At 44.5% G+C, this 16,108-nt stretch overlaps 1 protein-coding gene across 2 annotated transcripts in view; it reads left to right on the top strand.

The window, feature by feature from the left end:
* Window positions 1-16,108, top strand: part of ZNF131 (zinc finger protein 131) — a 29,845-nt gene that overhangs the window by 5,259 nt on the left and 8,478 nt on the right. The window contains exons 2-6 of one of the 2 annotated variants that reach the window (XM_014964891.1): window positions 8,955-9,093; window positions 10,548-10,649; window positions 11,457-11,601; window positions 14,491-14,854; window positions 14,957-15,179. In XM_014964891.1, coding sequence (XP_014820377.1) covers window positions 8,970-9,093; window positions 10,548-10,649; window positions 11,457-11,601; window positions 14,491-14,854; window positions 14,957-15,179 — 958 coding nt within the window. In that variant the 5' untranslated portion in view covers window positions 8,955-8,969. Of the gene's footprint in view, window positions 1-8,954; window positions 9,094-10,547; window positions 10,650-11,456; window positions 11,602-14,490; window positions 15,180-16,108 lie in introns of both variants that reach the window. The other variant, XM_014964890.1, reaches the window with a different exon arrangement.

The raw sequence follows: 16,108 nt of genomic DNA, 5'->3' as shown, positions 1-16,108 counted from the left end.
TGCCGGGCCGTGGCTCGGGCGCCTCCGCCTCGGCGGCAGCGAGGCCTTGTCCGTGGCCGAGGGGAACAGGGCCACGCGGCTGCCGCTTTCCGGGGCAATCACACCGGGACGGGGTGAAGAGGCCTTCACCTCGGTGTTCGGTGGGAGCGGGCGCTGCCGCTCTTGCCCGCCAGACCGACCCCCCGCGTTGACTCCCCGTGCCTGAGATGGGGACAGCGAGGTGCGGGCTACTGCTCCGCCGGGATTGCCCTAACACCGCTCTGCCTGCCCACCTCCCGCCTGACTCCCCTGGGCAAAGGAAACAAGCACCTGGTGCATAAAATGCAAGGAGTTCCCGCCATAGTGCACGAAGGCAGTAATAGTGAAATGGCTTCCTTGAGGGAGATGTCAAAAACACATCTGCAGATCCTATGCGTGTCTTGGCTAGGTGATCTTAAAGGTCCCTTCCAACCTAGACAATCCTATGATTCCATCATGTGAGACGCATCCCTTGTTACAGGCTGATAAGGTTAAGTCAGTAGTTGCTATTAAGCATGTTAAGCAGTAGTTGACTGCATCTTCCTAGAAAAACAAGATAGACAACTGAGGTAGTCCAGTTTCCATCGTTCTCCCATGAGCCTACTCTTAAGTGGTGACTTGGATCTCTCCAGGCTGCTTTCTTGCCTTCTCTTGACTGTACCTTTCACTTCTTCCTCCCAGGTAGCCATGCTCCTATTGAATGTATGCTGTTGTGTTGGGCTTTTTTTTCCTGCAATATCACATGAGTTTCTAAAGCAAGAATATTCAATAAATGCAGCAACTGCCTTTAGATATGCAATAAAGTCAGTCTTTTTACTAGTTCTGTGTTAATTCATTACAATAAACTAGCTATCATAAGTTCATAGAATCGTAGAGTGGTTTGGGTTGGAAGGGACCTTAAAGATCATTTAGTTCCAACCCCATTGCCATGGGCAGGGATAATTCCTGCTAGACCAGGTTGCTGAAAGCCTCATCCAGGCCGGCCTTGAACACTTCCAGGGATGGGGCATCCATGACCTCCCTGGGCAACCTGTTCCAGTGTCTCACCACCCTCACAGGAAAGAATTTCTTTCTAGTATCTAATCTAAATCTCTCCTCTTCCAGTTTAAAACCATTCCCCCTTGTCCTACCACTACACTTCCTGACAAAGAGTCCTTCGAAAGACAGGGTTTTTTTTTTATTTTAGATTTTGTAGCATGGAGATTATTATTTTGAGGGGGTTCTTGGTAGGATTCAACTATGAACATCCAGTTTTGGAGTAAATTGCATTTAGGTAGGTGGAAATCATGCAAGTTGGAGGTGAAAATTTTATTCCAACTTTTAAGGAATTATGCTTTTAACTGCAAGTCATCTGTCCTTTTATGATGTGTCAGAAATTGGCAAGAAGAATTAATCAGTGAAGTAAATGGCTGGCAGCTTCCCACACAAGACTTTGTGGAATACCAGATGACAAGAAAGGCAGGAGCTGTTGGTCATCTGTCTTAGACCCGTCATTACAGATTGAGTGAAGTGAATGCAGCACAGCATCCACTCCCTTCCACCTCACTTTCTCCCTTGCCTTTACAGGCTGGTCTCCTCTGTCCTCTTTAAGACCACAGTAGGTATTTCAGCATCTGCTTGGCAAAGCAGCAATGGCAGGTAGAGCTAGACTTCCATACGTCATTGCTTCTGCTCTTCTTTTTTCATGCTCTTGGAAAAATGAGTTTTCTGTGAGCCAATTTGTAGTGGTTTAACCCCTGCCAGCAACCGGGACTATGCAGCTGCTTGCTCACTCTCCCCAGCTGGGCTGCAGGAGAGAATCAGAAGAGTAAAGGTGAGAAAACTTGTGGGTTGAGTTAAATACAGTTTAATAAGCAGAGCAAAAGCCCTGCACACAAGCAAAGCAACACAAGGAATTAATTCACAGCTTCCCTCGGCAGGCAGGTGTTCAGCCATCTCCAGGAAGGCAGGGCTCCATCACGAGTGATGATTACTTGGGAAGACAAACGCCATAACTCCGAACATCACTCCCCTTCCTTCTCCCAGTTTTATAGATTGAGCATGACATTATTTGGTACGGAATGGCCCTTTGGTCATTTAGGGTCGTCTGTCCCAGCTGTGTCTCCTCTCAGTTCGTGCCCTCCCAACCTGCTCACTGGCAGGGCGGTATGAGGAGCAGAAAAGACCTTGAGAGCTGAGCAACAACTAAAAGCACCAGTGCATCATTAAAACTATTTCTCATCTCAAATCCAGAACACAGCACTATACCAGCTGCTAGTAAAAATGTTAACACTATCCCAACTGAAACCATGACAGATGCAGGAGAGAGTGTTTTGTAGTGAAAATAGGAATTCAACAGTTTCCTTTACTTGATGTCTGTTAGTTATAAGAAAATAATTTTGCTTTTATCATAACTCTGTAATTCTCTCTACTTCTGTCAAACCCTGTATACCCTTATGTGTGTTTGTGGTAAGTGAGGTAGCATTTTTACAGCCACACAGGGGAGTTAGCAAGTGCGGTGGCATCAGCTTGTCGGTGACAAACACATAACCACTTGACGGTAGTTATATGCGGTGCTTTATGTCGCGGGCCCGGGAACCAGGGGTAGTCACCCAAATCTGGTTCGCCGACAACCGTGTCAACTTACAATTTATACCCTCACGATTATATAATTTCATACATGTTCAATAGTCACCCCATCACCTCTTATTACATATTCATTAGGGATTGCTTCATAGATTGCGTCATTCTGGCGACATTCCAGTCCCTTCTAGTGGTCTTCGGTGGTCGTTTCTGATGAAGTAAGACGTCTTCCTCGCTGTGTACTTTTTACCTTTCGTCCTTCTGGTAGGTTTCCAGGCCTGTTTTAGATGCCTATCTCCTCCTTATTCTTCTTGACTTTTCAGGCGTCCTCGGTATGCCGCTTCAGTAGCTTTAAACTATACCCCTCTCCCATTATTATAGAATGCAGTACCAGATCACAAATATACAAAGATTTTACACCAAGTTCAGAACACCTCGTATTTTCCAACAAGCTCATGTGGTTAGTACACATAAAGAACAGTTTTGTGCTCAGGACTTTATGATTCTAATTGCACATGAAAAGAAACTGCACCAGAAGTCATGGAGCACCTGCTCTCTAGTTTCTTCTAGCACTGTGAAGAAAACTGCTTCTTTGCCAGGCCAGAAGTTTCCGTCTCTAAATTCAGTGTTTGGTTTGGTACTAGATGCTCTCCTGACTTTCTTCCTTTTGCCTATACTAGGTATAACAATACAGTGAAGGGTATATCTCAGATTCCTTTAAGACTCACTCAGAAAACATGTTACAGAATCACAGAATGATAATGGGGTTGGAAGGGACCTCTGGAGATCATCTAGTCCAACCCCCTGCCAAAGCAGGTCCACCTAGAGCAGGTTGCACAGGAACATGTCCAGGAGGGTTTTGAATGTTTCCAGAGATGGAGACTCCTCCACTTCTCTGGGCAGCCTGTTCCAGTGCTATGTCACCTTCAAGGTAAAGTTCCTCATGTTTAGATGGAACTTTCTATGTTCAAGTTTGTGCCTGTTTCCTCTTGTCCTGTCACTGGGCACCACTGAAGAAAGCCTGGCCCCATCCTCTTGACACCCACCCTTTAAGTATTTATAGGTGTTGATCACCTCTCAGTCTTTTCATCTCCAGATTAAAAAGACCCAATTCCCTCAGCCTTTCGGAAACACAGAATATTCATGGTCCATCATCATCGAGTCCAACCACAAAAAAGAAACAAACAAACAACAAAAAAACCCACAACCCAAATCAACACACACCACACCCACACAGAGACAGACAAAAACCAACGATCTTGGGTGCTAGAGCATGCCCTGAAGTGCCATGTCTACATGTTTCTTAAATGCCTCCGGGGATGGTGACTCCACCACCTCCCTGGGCAGGCTGTTCCAGTGCCTGACCACTCTCTCAGTAAAGTAATTCTTCCTAATATCTAATCTAAACCTCCCCTGCCACAACTTCAGACCATTTCCTCTGGTCCTGTCATTATTCCCTTGGGAGAAGAGGCCAACACCCACCTCCCTACAACCTCCTTTCAGGTAGTTGTAGAGGGCAATGAGGTTGCTCCTCAGCCTCCTCTTATCCAAACTAAAGATGCCGAGTTCCCTCAGACTCTCCTCATACGACTTGTTCTCCAGACCCTTCACCAGCTTGGTGGCTCTCCTCTGGACATGCTCCAGCAGCTCAATGTCCTTCCTGTAGTGAGGGGCCCAGAACTGAACACAGTACTCAAGGTGAGGCCTCACCAGTGCCAAGTACAGAGGCACCATCACTTCCCTACTCCTGCTGGCCATGCTATTCCTGATACAGGCCAGGATGCCGTTGGCCTTCTTGGCCACCTGGGCACACTGCTGGCTCATGTTATGCCAGCTGTTTACCAACACCCCCAGGTCCTTTTCCGCTGAGCAGCTCTCCAGCCACTCTGCCCCCAGCCTGTAGCGTTGCCTGGGGTTGTTGGGACCGAAATGCAGGACCCGGCACTTGGCCTTATTAAACCTCATCCCGTTGACCTTGGCCCATTGATCCAACCTGTCCAGATCCCTCTGTAGAGCCTTCCGACCCTCAAGCAGATCAACACTCCCACATAGTTTGGTGTCATCTGCGAACTTACTGAGGGTGCACTCAATTCCCTTATCTAGATCATCAATAAAGATATTAAACAAGACTGGCCCCAGAAACAAGCCCTGAGGGACACCACTGGTAACCGGTCGCTAACCAGATTTCACCCCATTAATCACAGCTCACTGGGCATGGCCATCCAGCCAGTCAGTTTTTTATCCAGTGAAGAATACACTTGTCTATGCCATGATTTGCCGGCTTCTCCAGGAGAATGCTGTGGGGGACAGTGTCAAAGGCCCTACCAAAGTCCAGGTAGACAATGTCCACAGCCTTCCCCGCATCAAGAAGGCAAGTCACATGGTCATAGAAAGAGATCAAGTTGGTTAAGCAGGACCTCCCTTTCATAAACCCATAGTCTGGCTGGCCCTGATTCCCTGGCTGTTGGGCAATGAGGTTGCTCCTCAGCCTCCTCTTATCCAAACTAAAGATGCCGAGTTCCCTCAGACTCTCCTCATACGACTTGTTCTCCAGACCCTTCACCAGCTTGGTGGCTCTCCTCTGGACATGCTCCAGCAGCTCAATGTCCTTCCTGTAGTGAGGGGCCCAGAACTGAACACAGTACTCAAGGTGAGGCCTCACCAGTGCCAAGTACAGAGGCACCATCACTTCCCTACTCCTGCTGGCCATGCTATTCCTGATACAGGCCAGGATGCCGTTGGCCTTCTTGGCCACCTGGGCACACTGCTGGCTCATGTTATGCCAGCTGTTTACCAACACCCCCAGGTCCTTTTCCGCTGAGCAGCTCTCCAGCCACTCTTCCCCCAGCCTGTAGCGTTGCCTGGGGTTGTTGGGACCGAAATGCAGGACCCGGCACTTGGCCTTATTAAACCTCATCCCGTTGACCTTGGCCCATTGATCCAACCTGTCCAGATCCCTCTGTAGAGCCTTCCGACCCTCAAGCAGATCAACACTCCCACATAGTTTGGTGTCATCTGCGAACTTACTGAGGGTGCACTCAATTCCCTTATCTAGATCATCAATAAAGATATTAAACAAGACTGGCCCCAGAAACAAGCCCTGAGGGACACCACTGGTAACCGGTCGCTAACCAGATTTCACCCCATTAATCACAGCTCACTGGGCATGGCCATCCAGCCAGTCAGTTTTTTATCCAGTGAAGAATACACTTGTCTATGCCATGATTTGCCGGCTTCTCCAGGAGAATGCTGTGGGGGACAGTGTCAAAGGCCCTACCAAAGTCCAGGTAGACAATGTCCACAGCCTTCCCCGCATCAAGAAGGCAAGTCACATGGTCATAGAAAGAGATCAAGTTGGTTAAGCAGGACCTCCCTTTCATAAACCCATAGTCTGGCTGGCCCTGATTCCCTGGCTGTTCTGCCCTTGCCGTGAGAGCTCACTCAAGATGATCCTCTCCATGATCTTTCCCAGTACTGAGGTCAGGCTGACAGGCCTATAGTTTCCCAGATCCTCAGGAGTTTTCCTCCTAAGAGACATCTTCCCTTATCTAGATCATCAATAAAGATATTAAACAAGACTGGCCCCAGAAACAAGCCCTGAGGGACACCACTGGTAACCGGTCGCTAACCAGATTTCACCCCATTAATCACAGCTCACTGGGCATGGCCATCCAGCCAGTCAGTTTTTTATCCAGTGAAGAATACACTTGTCTATGCCATGATTTGCCGGCTTCTCCAGGAGAATGCTGTGGGGGACAGTGTCAAAGGCCCTACCAAAGTCCAGGTAGACAATGTCCACAGCCTTCCCCGCATCAAGAAGGCAAGTCACATGGTCATAGAAAGAGATCAAGTTGGTTAAGCAGGACCTCCCTTTCATAAACCCATAGTCTGGCTGGCCCTGATTCCCTGGCTGTTCTGCCCTTGCCGTGAGAGCTCACTCAAGATGATCCTCTCCATGATCTTTCCCAGTACTGAGGTCAGGCTGACAGGCCTATAGTTTCCCAGATCCTCAGGAGTTTTCCTCCTAAGAGACATCTTCTAATCCCCTAATCATCTTTGTAGCTCTTTGCTGTACCCTCTCCAGCAGTTGCCTGTCCTTCTTGAACTGGGGAGCCCAGAACTGGACACAGTACTCCAGATGAGGCCTCACCAGGGCAGAGTAGAGGGGCAGGCTAACCTCCCTTGACCTGCTGGCCACACTCTTCTTGATGCACCCCAGGATGCCATTGGCCTTCTTGGCCACAAGGGCACATTGTCGGCTCATGGTCATCCTGTTGTTCACCAGGACTCCTAGGTCTTTCTCCTCAGAGGTGCTTTCCAGCGGGTTGGCTCCCAACCTGTACTGGTGCTTGGGGTTATTTCTCCCCAGGTGCAGCACTCTACACTTGCCCTTGTTGAATTCCATCATGTTCCTCTCTGCCCAACTTTCCAACCTGTACAGGTCTCACTGTATGGTGGCACAGCCTTCTGATGTTTCAGTCACCCCTCCCAGTTTTGTGTCATCAGCAAACTTGCTGAGGGTACCTTCTGTCCCTTCATCCAGGTCATTGTTGAATGTATTGAAGAGGACTGGAGAAACACCACTTGTTACGGACCTCCAACTAGATTCTGTGCCCCTAATAATGACCCTCTGAGGTCTTTCAGTCAGTTTTCAATCCATTTAACTGTCCATTTATCTAACCCACACTTCCTAAGCTTAGCTGTGAGGATGCTGTAGAAGACCGTGTCAAAAGCCTTGCTGAAGTCAAGGTAGACAACATCCACCGCCCTCCCCTCATCTGTCCATCCAGTCATGCCATCATAGAAGGCTATCAGGTTAGTCAGACATAATTTCCCCTTGGTGAATCCGTGTTGACTACTTCTGATAGCTTTCTTTTCCTCCATACACTTTGAGATGACACCCAGGGTGAGCCGTTCCATCATCATTCCAGAGATGGAGGTGAGGCTGACCAGCCTGTAGTCTCCTGGGTCCTCCTTGCCCTTTTTGAAGAGACATTGGCTTTCCTCGGGCACCTTGCCTGTTCTCCAGGACACTTCAAAGACGATGGAAAGAGGCCCAGCAATGACATCTGCCAGCTCCCTCAGCACTCGCGGGTGCATCCAGTCATGACCCATGGCCTTGCGGATATCCAGTTTACTTAACTGTTCTCTGACTTGATCTTCCTCAACCAAGCGGAAGTCTCCTTTTGTCCAGACTTTGTTACTTCCAAAGCCAAGGACTCCTGAGAGCTGGCCTGAGCAGTAAAGACTGGAGCAAAGAAGGCATTCAGCAATTCCGCCTTCCCTGCGTCCTCTGTCACCATGGCACCCATCTCATCCAACAGCGGGCCCACATTTTCTCTAGTTTTCCTTTTGCCTCTAGTAGGTTCTTCCAAGTGAGTTGGGCTGTGAAAAGAAACAATGTTTCTGTGCTAATGTGACTTTGAAATGGTTTTGCCTTTTCTGTGGCATTCTCAGTGTGCGAGCCATGTGAATGTGGGAGTTGAAGATGAGTGCTGCTGCGCAGATCTGAAGCTATTTTGCCTGGAGTTAATATGTGAAATGCATTCATTGAAGCACTTGGACACTCTCCAGAGGTTCTTTTGCATAAGCAGCAGGCTAACATCTGCATCTGGTCCACAGGCACAGAGTTCTGCTAAACCTCTTCAGGTTTGAGAACCTCTGCAACTGCTGCCTTCAACTATGTTTGTTGTATAAGGGAGGAAGGTCCACCAGATTACAAGCATATGTGTCTCTCTCAAAAGGCTGGCAAAGAATATTTCACCTTGCAGGTGGAGAGCTGTAGGAAAGCTGGGTGAACAAGATGCTCTTTGCTCTTGGGTGCAACAGCACATTGAATTCCTGGAATTCGTATGTACTTGGAAGCTGAAAAGTGCTTACTTTATTGTATCTTTATTTAAAGGAAGTAAACATCTTGTGTTTACTAGGTGCAAAATGTGGTTCAAGTCTGAAAATTATAAGAACTGTTCTTCCACCAAGTGGATTGGTAGAATTAGAGAAGTAACTGCATGAAGATTCTGATGTTACGCTGCTGGGGCGTCGTTGAGTAGTTGGCTGTGGAGATGTTACATCTCTGCAGTATTTGCTTTGAGGGAGGTGCATCCTTGCTGAATCTGTAGAGTAAAGAGATACACTTACCCACTTTGACTGTTTTTTCATGTGTATAAATAAGGCAATATTCCACATCATTAACCCTACCATTTCCTACTGTCAGCGAAAATCATGTCAACCTGTTACCAAGACAGTTTAGTGTTTCTGTTCGTTTTGTGATCCCTGAAAAGTGCTAGTTAGTTCGTGTTTGTATGTGAAACTGACTGTGCATAGTATTTACTGAGGGGTGCAGTATTCTTGCTCTCATGCCGTATCTTTTGCAGACTAGTCCTTTTGCCATGGAAGCCGAGGAAACGATGGAATGTATCCAGGAATTCCCTGAACACTATAAAGTCATTTTGGATAGACTGAATGAACAACGTGAGCAGGACCAGTTTACGGATATCACACTGATTGTCGATGGTATGTACAGGCCTGAGAACCCGTCAACATAAAGAGAATTCTGGAAGCTGTGTTGAGAACCTGCTGGGTTTGTCACAGGTCAGCTGTCAGACTGGGCTGCCAACAAATTCTTGGTTCTGTTCTGGAGTTGGTTGCAGTTTCATTTAAAATCTCAGGGCCAACAGAGTCTCCAGCAGTGATTAATGATTTTGCTTCTGCTTTTCCAAACAAGGGTTCAGATAGAAGCCCACTTTGAAACTGCTGTGCTATATTTAACTTGTTTTCTTAGGATTTCCAAAACACTGTTAAAATATTTTTCCCTAACTTGAGCTCACTGTTTGCATGCAGAAAACTTGTACAAATAGTGTGCTTTTAAAAAACAAAACAGACATCACCACTTTGAAATAAGATTTACTTCATGCTTCTCTGGTATCTGCCTGTTATTTTAATATATTGTTAAAATAGGGTAGAAGCACTCATTTTTCTTTTTATATGTGCTCTAAGGACATAATTATTAGTTTAAAAGGATGACCGAGATATAAATGCTTATTATTTCCTTAGAAAAGGTGGTGTCTGATAGATCACCTAAGATTGCTTCTTATCCCAAAAAAGTCTTGGAACAGATGAAGACTTCAGGGAAGATAGGCCGTGTCAGCTAGGACAGACTTAGCTAAAGGAGTACCACCTGATCTTTAAAAAGATAGCAAGAACTCACTTGAAGGGAAGGGGTGCTACAGGACCCAAATTAGAAGAAAGTAAGCAAATGAAGTAAAAATTACTCTTCAGGAATTACTGTAGTTTGACTGACAGCGCTTGCACAAAGCTTATCCTGAACGTTTACTCCTGCTCTGGTATTACCAAATGCATGTGTTGAGCTGAAAGCTGGTTTTGTGCATGGCTGTGTAGTTCTAATTCATGTTGCTTCTCTTGTCTCTGTCGCGTGGAGCCTTGTGAGTGTTCAGGCCTGTGCCAGGGGAAGGCAGCACAGTGATGAGGAATATGCAGTTCTTTCTGGAAACCAGGAAGAACAGAGCAGAACTACCTCTGCTCTACAGTACAGTGGTGTTTATGGTAGCAGAAGTGGTGATAAAATAGATCAGTCTGTAAAAGCAACAAAAAACAAGGAGAACCTGAATAAAACCCAAGAGCTGAGCCCAAGGCATACAGGAGAAAGTTTACATAGGAATTTCCCGTAACTTAAATATCTGAAAAAAGAAATGCTGGAGTGAGTGAGTCCTCCAGCTGATTGAGTTGCAGAGGCTTCGGCAAGGTCAGTGATGTCAGCAAGGGTCTGCATGGGACAGGACGGGCTAGCTGCAGTAGTATCCCATGTTACAGGGAGAGGTACTAAGTGACTGTATGGTCCTGAAATACATTTGTAGACTGTGTGGTCTCTTTTCTGCGTCTGCATGTATTTTGCATTATGAGTGAGGAAGGTATTATCCTAAACCAAAATTTTTTGTCTTGCTTTGTAGGTCACCATTTCAAAGCTCATAAGGCTGTTCTTGCTGCCTGCAGCCAGTTCTTCTACAAATTCTTCCAAGATTTCACTCAGGAGCCCTTGGTGGAGATTGAAGGTAATCTGATTTGTGCAAATAAAAACCTCCAGAGTTGTGTTCCTGAGCTGGAAGTGAATGTAGTATCCTTCGTAAGGCCTTACGTAAATGCTTGATCATATAAATTAGCTTTCTAGGTCTCAGTTCTTGAGTTGGTCTGAGGCAGCTGCCAACAGTAGAAAAAAAAATCTGGAGAAAAATTAAAAAGAAAAGTCTTGAATTAAATTTTTTGGAAGGAAAAGTGTGAGGTTCTGTGGGTGTTTTTTTCATTTTTTTTTTCCTGCCGCCACCTTGAGTTCATGGCTAATTGAGGTCAGGCAGACCATGTATACTTCTAGAACTAACAGTGTGACATATAATCTTTTCCCTGACAACAGTCATTCTGGTCAGATGAAGAAGGCTGCCAGTGGTGGCCAATGGCAGATGCCTTGGCTGGGATGCAAGAACAGGAGAGTCAGGGAGCAGTACTTGCCCAGTAGGCAGGAAGCAAATTCCTGGAGCGATATTTCAGCCTCCAGTAACATGCTGCTCAGAGGTCTCTTGAGAGAGAGGTTGTATTTTTGTATTTAAATATATACTTTTTATTATTCAGGTTTTTTGTCCATCTTATCTTTTTCCATGGGATAACTATGTGGTTGTTCCAGATTCATGTGTTTCTAGAGCTGACTTTTTATTCCAACGTAAGCCTTTTAAGGGTGTTGTCTCTATGAAACTAGCAGCTACAGTACCATGAGCAAAATGGTGAGCAGGCAAGCTTGCAGCATTCATCACACAGATGAGACCAAGGAATTGCTAAGTGAAACTGCTGTTTTTCTTGCCTGTATACAGGTGTAAGTAACATGGCATTTCGTCACCTAATTGAGTTCACCTATACAGCAAAACTAATGGTCCAAGGTGAGGAAGAAGCCAATGATGTTTGGAAAGCAGCTGAGTATCTACAGATGTTAGAAGCGATCAAAGCACTTGAAATCAGGTAAGCACATAAGCCTCTTTTTCTTCCCAACGCTGAAATACAGAGTCACAAGAATCCTTTTACAAGAGCTGGCTGACAGTATTTTTTGGCCCTTCCTTATCCTGGTAACTCCTAAATTTGTGTGGGACCACATGCTCTTCCACTGTAAGATACGGGTTAGAATTATACAGGCTGAAAAATGAATGTCACATTCTTTGGTCTGGAACTTGATGACAAGTGACACAGCTGGTAAATGTTGCAGACTTTGTAGGGCTGTGACTTTGTGGTAACTAATACCAGGCTTCTGTGCTATCTGACTGCCCACAACTGATTGGGAGCTGGGTGTACAGTGATGTCATGCCTCGGGTAATTAGACCACATTAAGTAGCTTGTGCTGGTGTTTTGATTTCATGCAGCTTCCTGCTATTTCTGGGAGAATAAGCAGTAATCTTAAAACTTCTTGCTGCAAAAGGCAGTGCTAGGTTAGTGGTTGGACTTGGTGATCTTAAAGGTCTCTTCCAACCATAAGGAGTCTATAATTCTGTAAAATTAACCTCTCAAACTTCTTAAATTAATGTAACTGTTATAACGAGTTTTATATGGGATCAATACTTAATCAGATGTTGCTGTGGCACCTTTTGTGCGGCACCAGGAACTGTATTCCATTGCCAAACTCCAACCTGAGAAAAGCAGGTGCCAGTTCCATCATGCTGTTTTAATTCCCCTTCCTTCACTTTCGCTTTCATGAAGTGTTTTCATGTTCTTCTTCCTTCTGTATGCTACACTGTTCTGCTGGCATGAAGCAGAGGGAGGGGCAATAAATGCTCCCAGCATTACAGTTATTCTTGCTTTCTGTTCTAGACCCACTGAAAGTTCTTTGCATTCAGGCTGAGGAAAGACTGTTGCTAAAGTTTTGTTTAAAAAAACCCACACTTCTATGATATCATCCACTGGAAACTTAGTTTTCAACATCAGCATTTATTTCTGAATTAACTTATTTTGTGGTTTGGCAGTAGAGCTGAATAAGTATGTATATTTTTTAATAGGAAAGATACAAGGTCATGCATTTCTAGTCCTACCTTCCAACTCCACAAACACCCTTTTGTGACATTATTCAGATTAAGCATGGTACCACCAAAAGATTATGGTTTTTTATTCAGGAAAAAAACAAACCAAGACCTTAGCTGTCTGCTTGAGGAGTGTAGAAGAAACTTGAAACTGAAAAAGTGTGTTCTAATTGTATCATTTTGCATCAGTGTGCACCAGTAGACCTGTTGAACCAGGGTTCAGATCCGTCCATCAAGTTGAACTGTCCAGCCTGCAATTATTTCCCACTGTTGTATAATGTTATGAAGTTTGTTGGTTATGCATCACTAGTAAACACTGTAATTTTTATGTTACATGGAAACAAATGTTTTGCATAATAAACACCAGGCAAGCCAGGCTATTCTTAGAATTATTTCCATTGTTCATATATTTTGAAAATTTTGGGGGGGGGGGTTTGTTTGGGTTTTTTTTCCGACAAACTTGAGTACCACTGTCAGACCCTGTTTTCTCTTTCATAGTAAGAGGGGCAGACTTGCAGTACAGTGTTTCAGTCAGAGCTCTGACTGAAAGCCTTCAGAAACTTCAGAGATGGTTATAGAACTAATTATTTGCATAATGCATCAGAGTTGCGTATCACACAATCTAGACTAGAAAGAAACCAACCAGCTGTTACTCCTTAAAGAATAGTTGTGCTGTCTGTGTGTATCCCCATTCAAAGTTTCACAGAATGTGGTCGAGGATGGTAGTCTCCTCTTTGCTGAGCGGATTATTCTTTTAGTACGTGGTCCTGGACCTCCTTGCAGTAATGTGCAAACTGTCGCCTTCTGGGCATTGGAAATCCAGGCTAGGGGAACCTATAAGTTTAGGTGGTAGGTATTCCTGTGTCTGAGTAGAGTAAGGTGCAGTTTAATAGGTTGTATCCTGCATTAGATCATTAGCAACACGTCTCTCACATATGACTTACGGATACTGGGTGAAGCCTTGTCTCTCCTATTACTGGAAAATCAGAAAGTGATAGGGAGTAAATTAAGTGAAAGTATTCATCGGGCTGCAAAGGAAGGTAAAAGCACAGCTTACTCCTGTCAGTCTGATTTGACAGCCACTCGTTTTCAAAACTGTGGATGATGTTGAAGGTGTGACTTGAAAGCACTGGCCCACTCAGCTTTCTGTGTCTGAGATGGCGCCTGTCTGGGAGGAAGGGGCCTGTATCTGTGTCTGTATGGTGCAGGAGGAACAGGAACAGAGCTGGTGGTTGTGTTTAAACCCAGAAAATGAAAATAGAATACTCTTTCCACATTGCAGGGGCTTTTATTTTTACCTCGGCTATTAGCTGTGTACTTTCTGAAGTACATGTTGTTATAATAGTCATTGTATGAAGTCATGGCTGTGGTGTTTTCTAACAAGCTGTAAGTGCTGCAAGCAATTGCACACACTCCAGGAGGTATAGCATAGGAAGGACTTGAATCTTATTTCTGAGTAGACACACCAAAGAACTCCTTCCTTTGGGGAAGTTTTCTTTCCAAGTACAGAATTCCACAAGTTTCTCAGATAAGCCGGTGTCATTAGGGTAACTGGCCTTTCTTCTTGATAGGTGCTTTGTATCATTTAAGCAGAGCTGTTTAAAACACTTTAGTATACTTACGTCAAGCACTCTGCAGCTTTAACCATACTGTTTTACAGCCCTGAAGAGTATAGATTAAAGGCAAACTAGCTTCTTACATGCACACAGGTTATGTGGTCATTTGTCATTCAGCTTCTTTGAGAAACAGCTAGAGAATGTTGGATGCAGAAGCTCAGTATTAGGCAGGAATTGTTATGTCAGTGCTTATGGATCTTAACCTTGTTTATGCAAATGCTTTACAGGAACAAAGAAAATTCATCACCCTTAGAATCAAATCAAGCACAAGGCAAAAGTAAACCAAAAAAGAGGAAGATAGCTGAAACCTCTAATGTTATCACAGAAACACTGCCATCTGCAGAATCGGAGCCTGTTGAAATTGAGGTTGAGATTGCTGAAGGGACAATTGAAGTAGAAGATGACAGCATCGAAACACTTGAAGAAGTAGCTTCTGCAGAGCAATCCATAAAGTACATCCAGACAACGGGTACATCAGATGAATCTGCTTTGGCTCTTTTGGCAGATATCACCAGCAAGTATCGTCAGGGAGAGAGAAAATGCCAGATCCAAGAAGAAGGTGATAGTGCAACTGATCCCTCGTGCAAACAGGTAGAAGGTATTGAAATTGTGGAACTTCAGCTGTCACACGTGAACAATTTATTCCACTGTGAGAAATGTAACCGTTCGTTTAAATTGTTTTACCATTTTAAGGAACACATGAAAACACACTCTACAGAGAGTTACAAGTGTGACATATGCAATAAAAGGTACCTACGAGAGAGTGCTTTGAAACAGCACCTCACCTGTTACCACCTTGATGAAGGTGGTGCCAGCAAGAAGCAAAGACCTGGCAAGAAAATACATATATGCCAGTATTGTGATAAGCAGTTTGACCACTTCGGGCATTTTAAGGAGCACCTCCGGAAGCACACAGGTAAGAGTGCTGCTATAGTCCTGTCCTTGGGGCCTTGGCTCTGGCATTTTGGGTTTTTGCATGTTTAGAGGAAACAGAGAATAAGCTGAAGAGAACACAAGTCCTGAGTGCTAGAAATACTTGGCTTCTGGTTACAACTGAAATGCTGGTTTGTCTTTTTGTTTGATCGTTTATTTTGTTTTCAATTCATGTACAATTTTGAAGGATTGATGAGGTTAAAAATAGACACCTGAAACCAGAAAGCACTAATGCAGCTTCTCCACTAGTAAATCTATTGAAATTTGATTGGAACTGAGAACTTCTCAGTGGAATACAGTTCAGAAGGTTTCTTTATGTAACTTCTTGATGTAACTTCTATGACACTTCTGAGTGAATGCTTATTAATCCATTAGGTATACAATGACCCCAAAGAATTCTCTCTTGTACCATCTTGTTTGGAAAGTTTCACCCTTGCGCTTAACATCTCATCTGTGATTTGATTTTTCTTTGTTAATTAATGCAGCAAAACATGTTTAGTGACTGTAGTGCACTTTTTTTTTTTTAACTGTAAAATCAGCCTCTGAAATCTGGGTAGGATTTTTTGAGCACAAAATGACTTGTGCTCCTTCTTTCTTCTTTATAATATGGGAGGTTAAGATGCTACTTCTTCATCTCACTGAAAAGTCTACTGTCTGAAGAGATACTGAGCATTATACAAGTAACTCTGAATGTAAAATATACGTGGTCCTGATCTTTCAGATGCTTTTGTTTAATATGTCAGTCATGAGTCGTCAATAAGAATTTAATGGAGGGTGGCAGCCCTATTTCTTTAACAGCTTCTTATTGTTGTTAAAACTTTTTAATTCTAATTTCTTTGGATCTGTGTGTGGGACTACTGAGTATTGATATATGACACTGTGTCCAGTCTATTCCAAATAGCCTCTTAAAAG

The sequence above is a fragment of the Calidris pugnax genome, unplaced genomic scaffold (genome assembly GCF_001431845.1).
Source record: "Calidris pugnax isolate Ruff unplaced genomic scaffold, ASM143184v1 scaffold273, whole genome shotgun sequence".
Lineage (NCBI taxonomy): Eukaryota > Metazoa > Chordata > Aves > Charadriiformes > Scolopacidae > Calidris > Calidris pugnax.
Note: the sequence above shows the minus strand (reverse complement) of the source record. Positions and strands in the feature narration are given on the sequence as shown.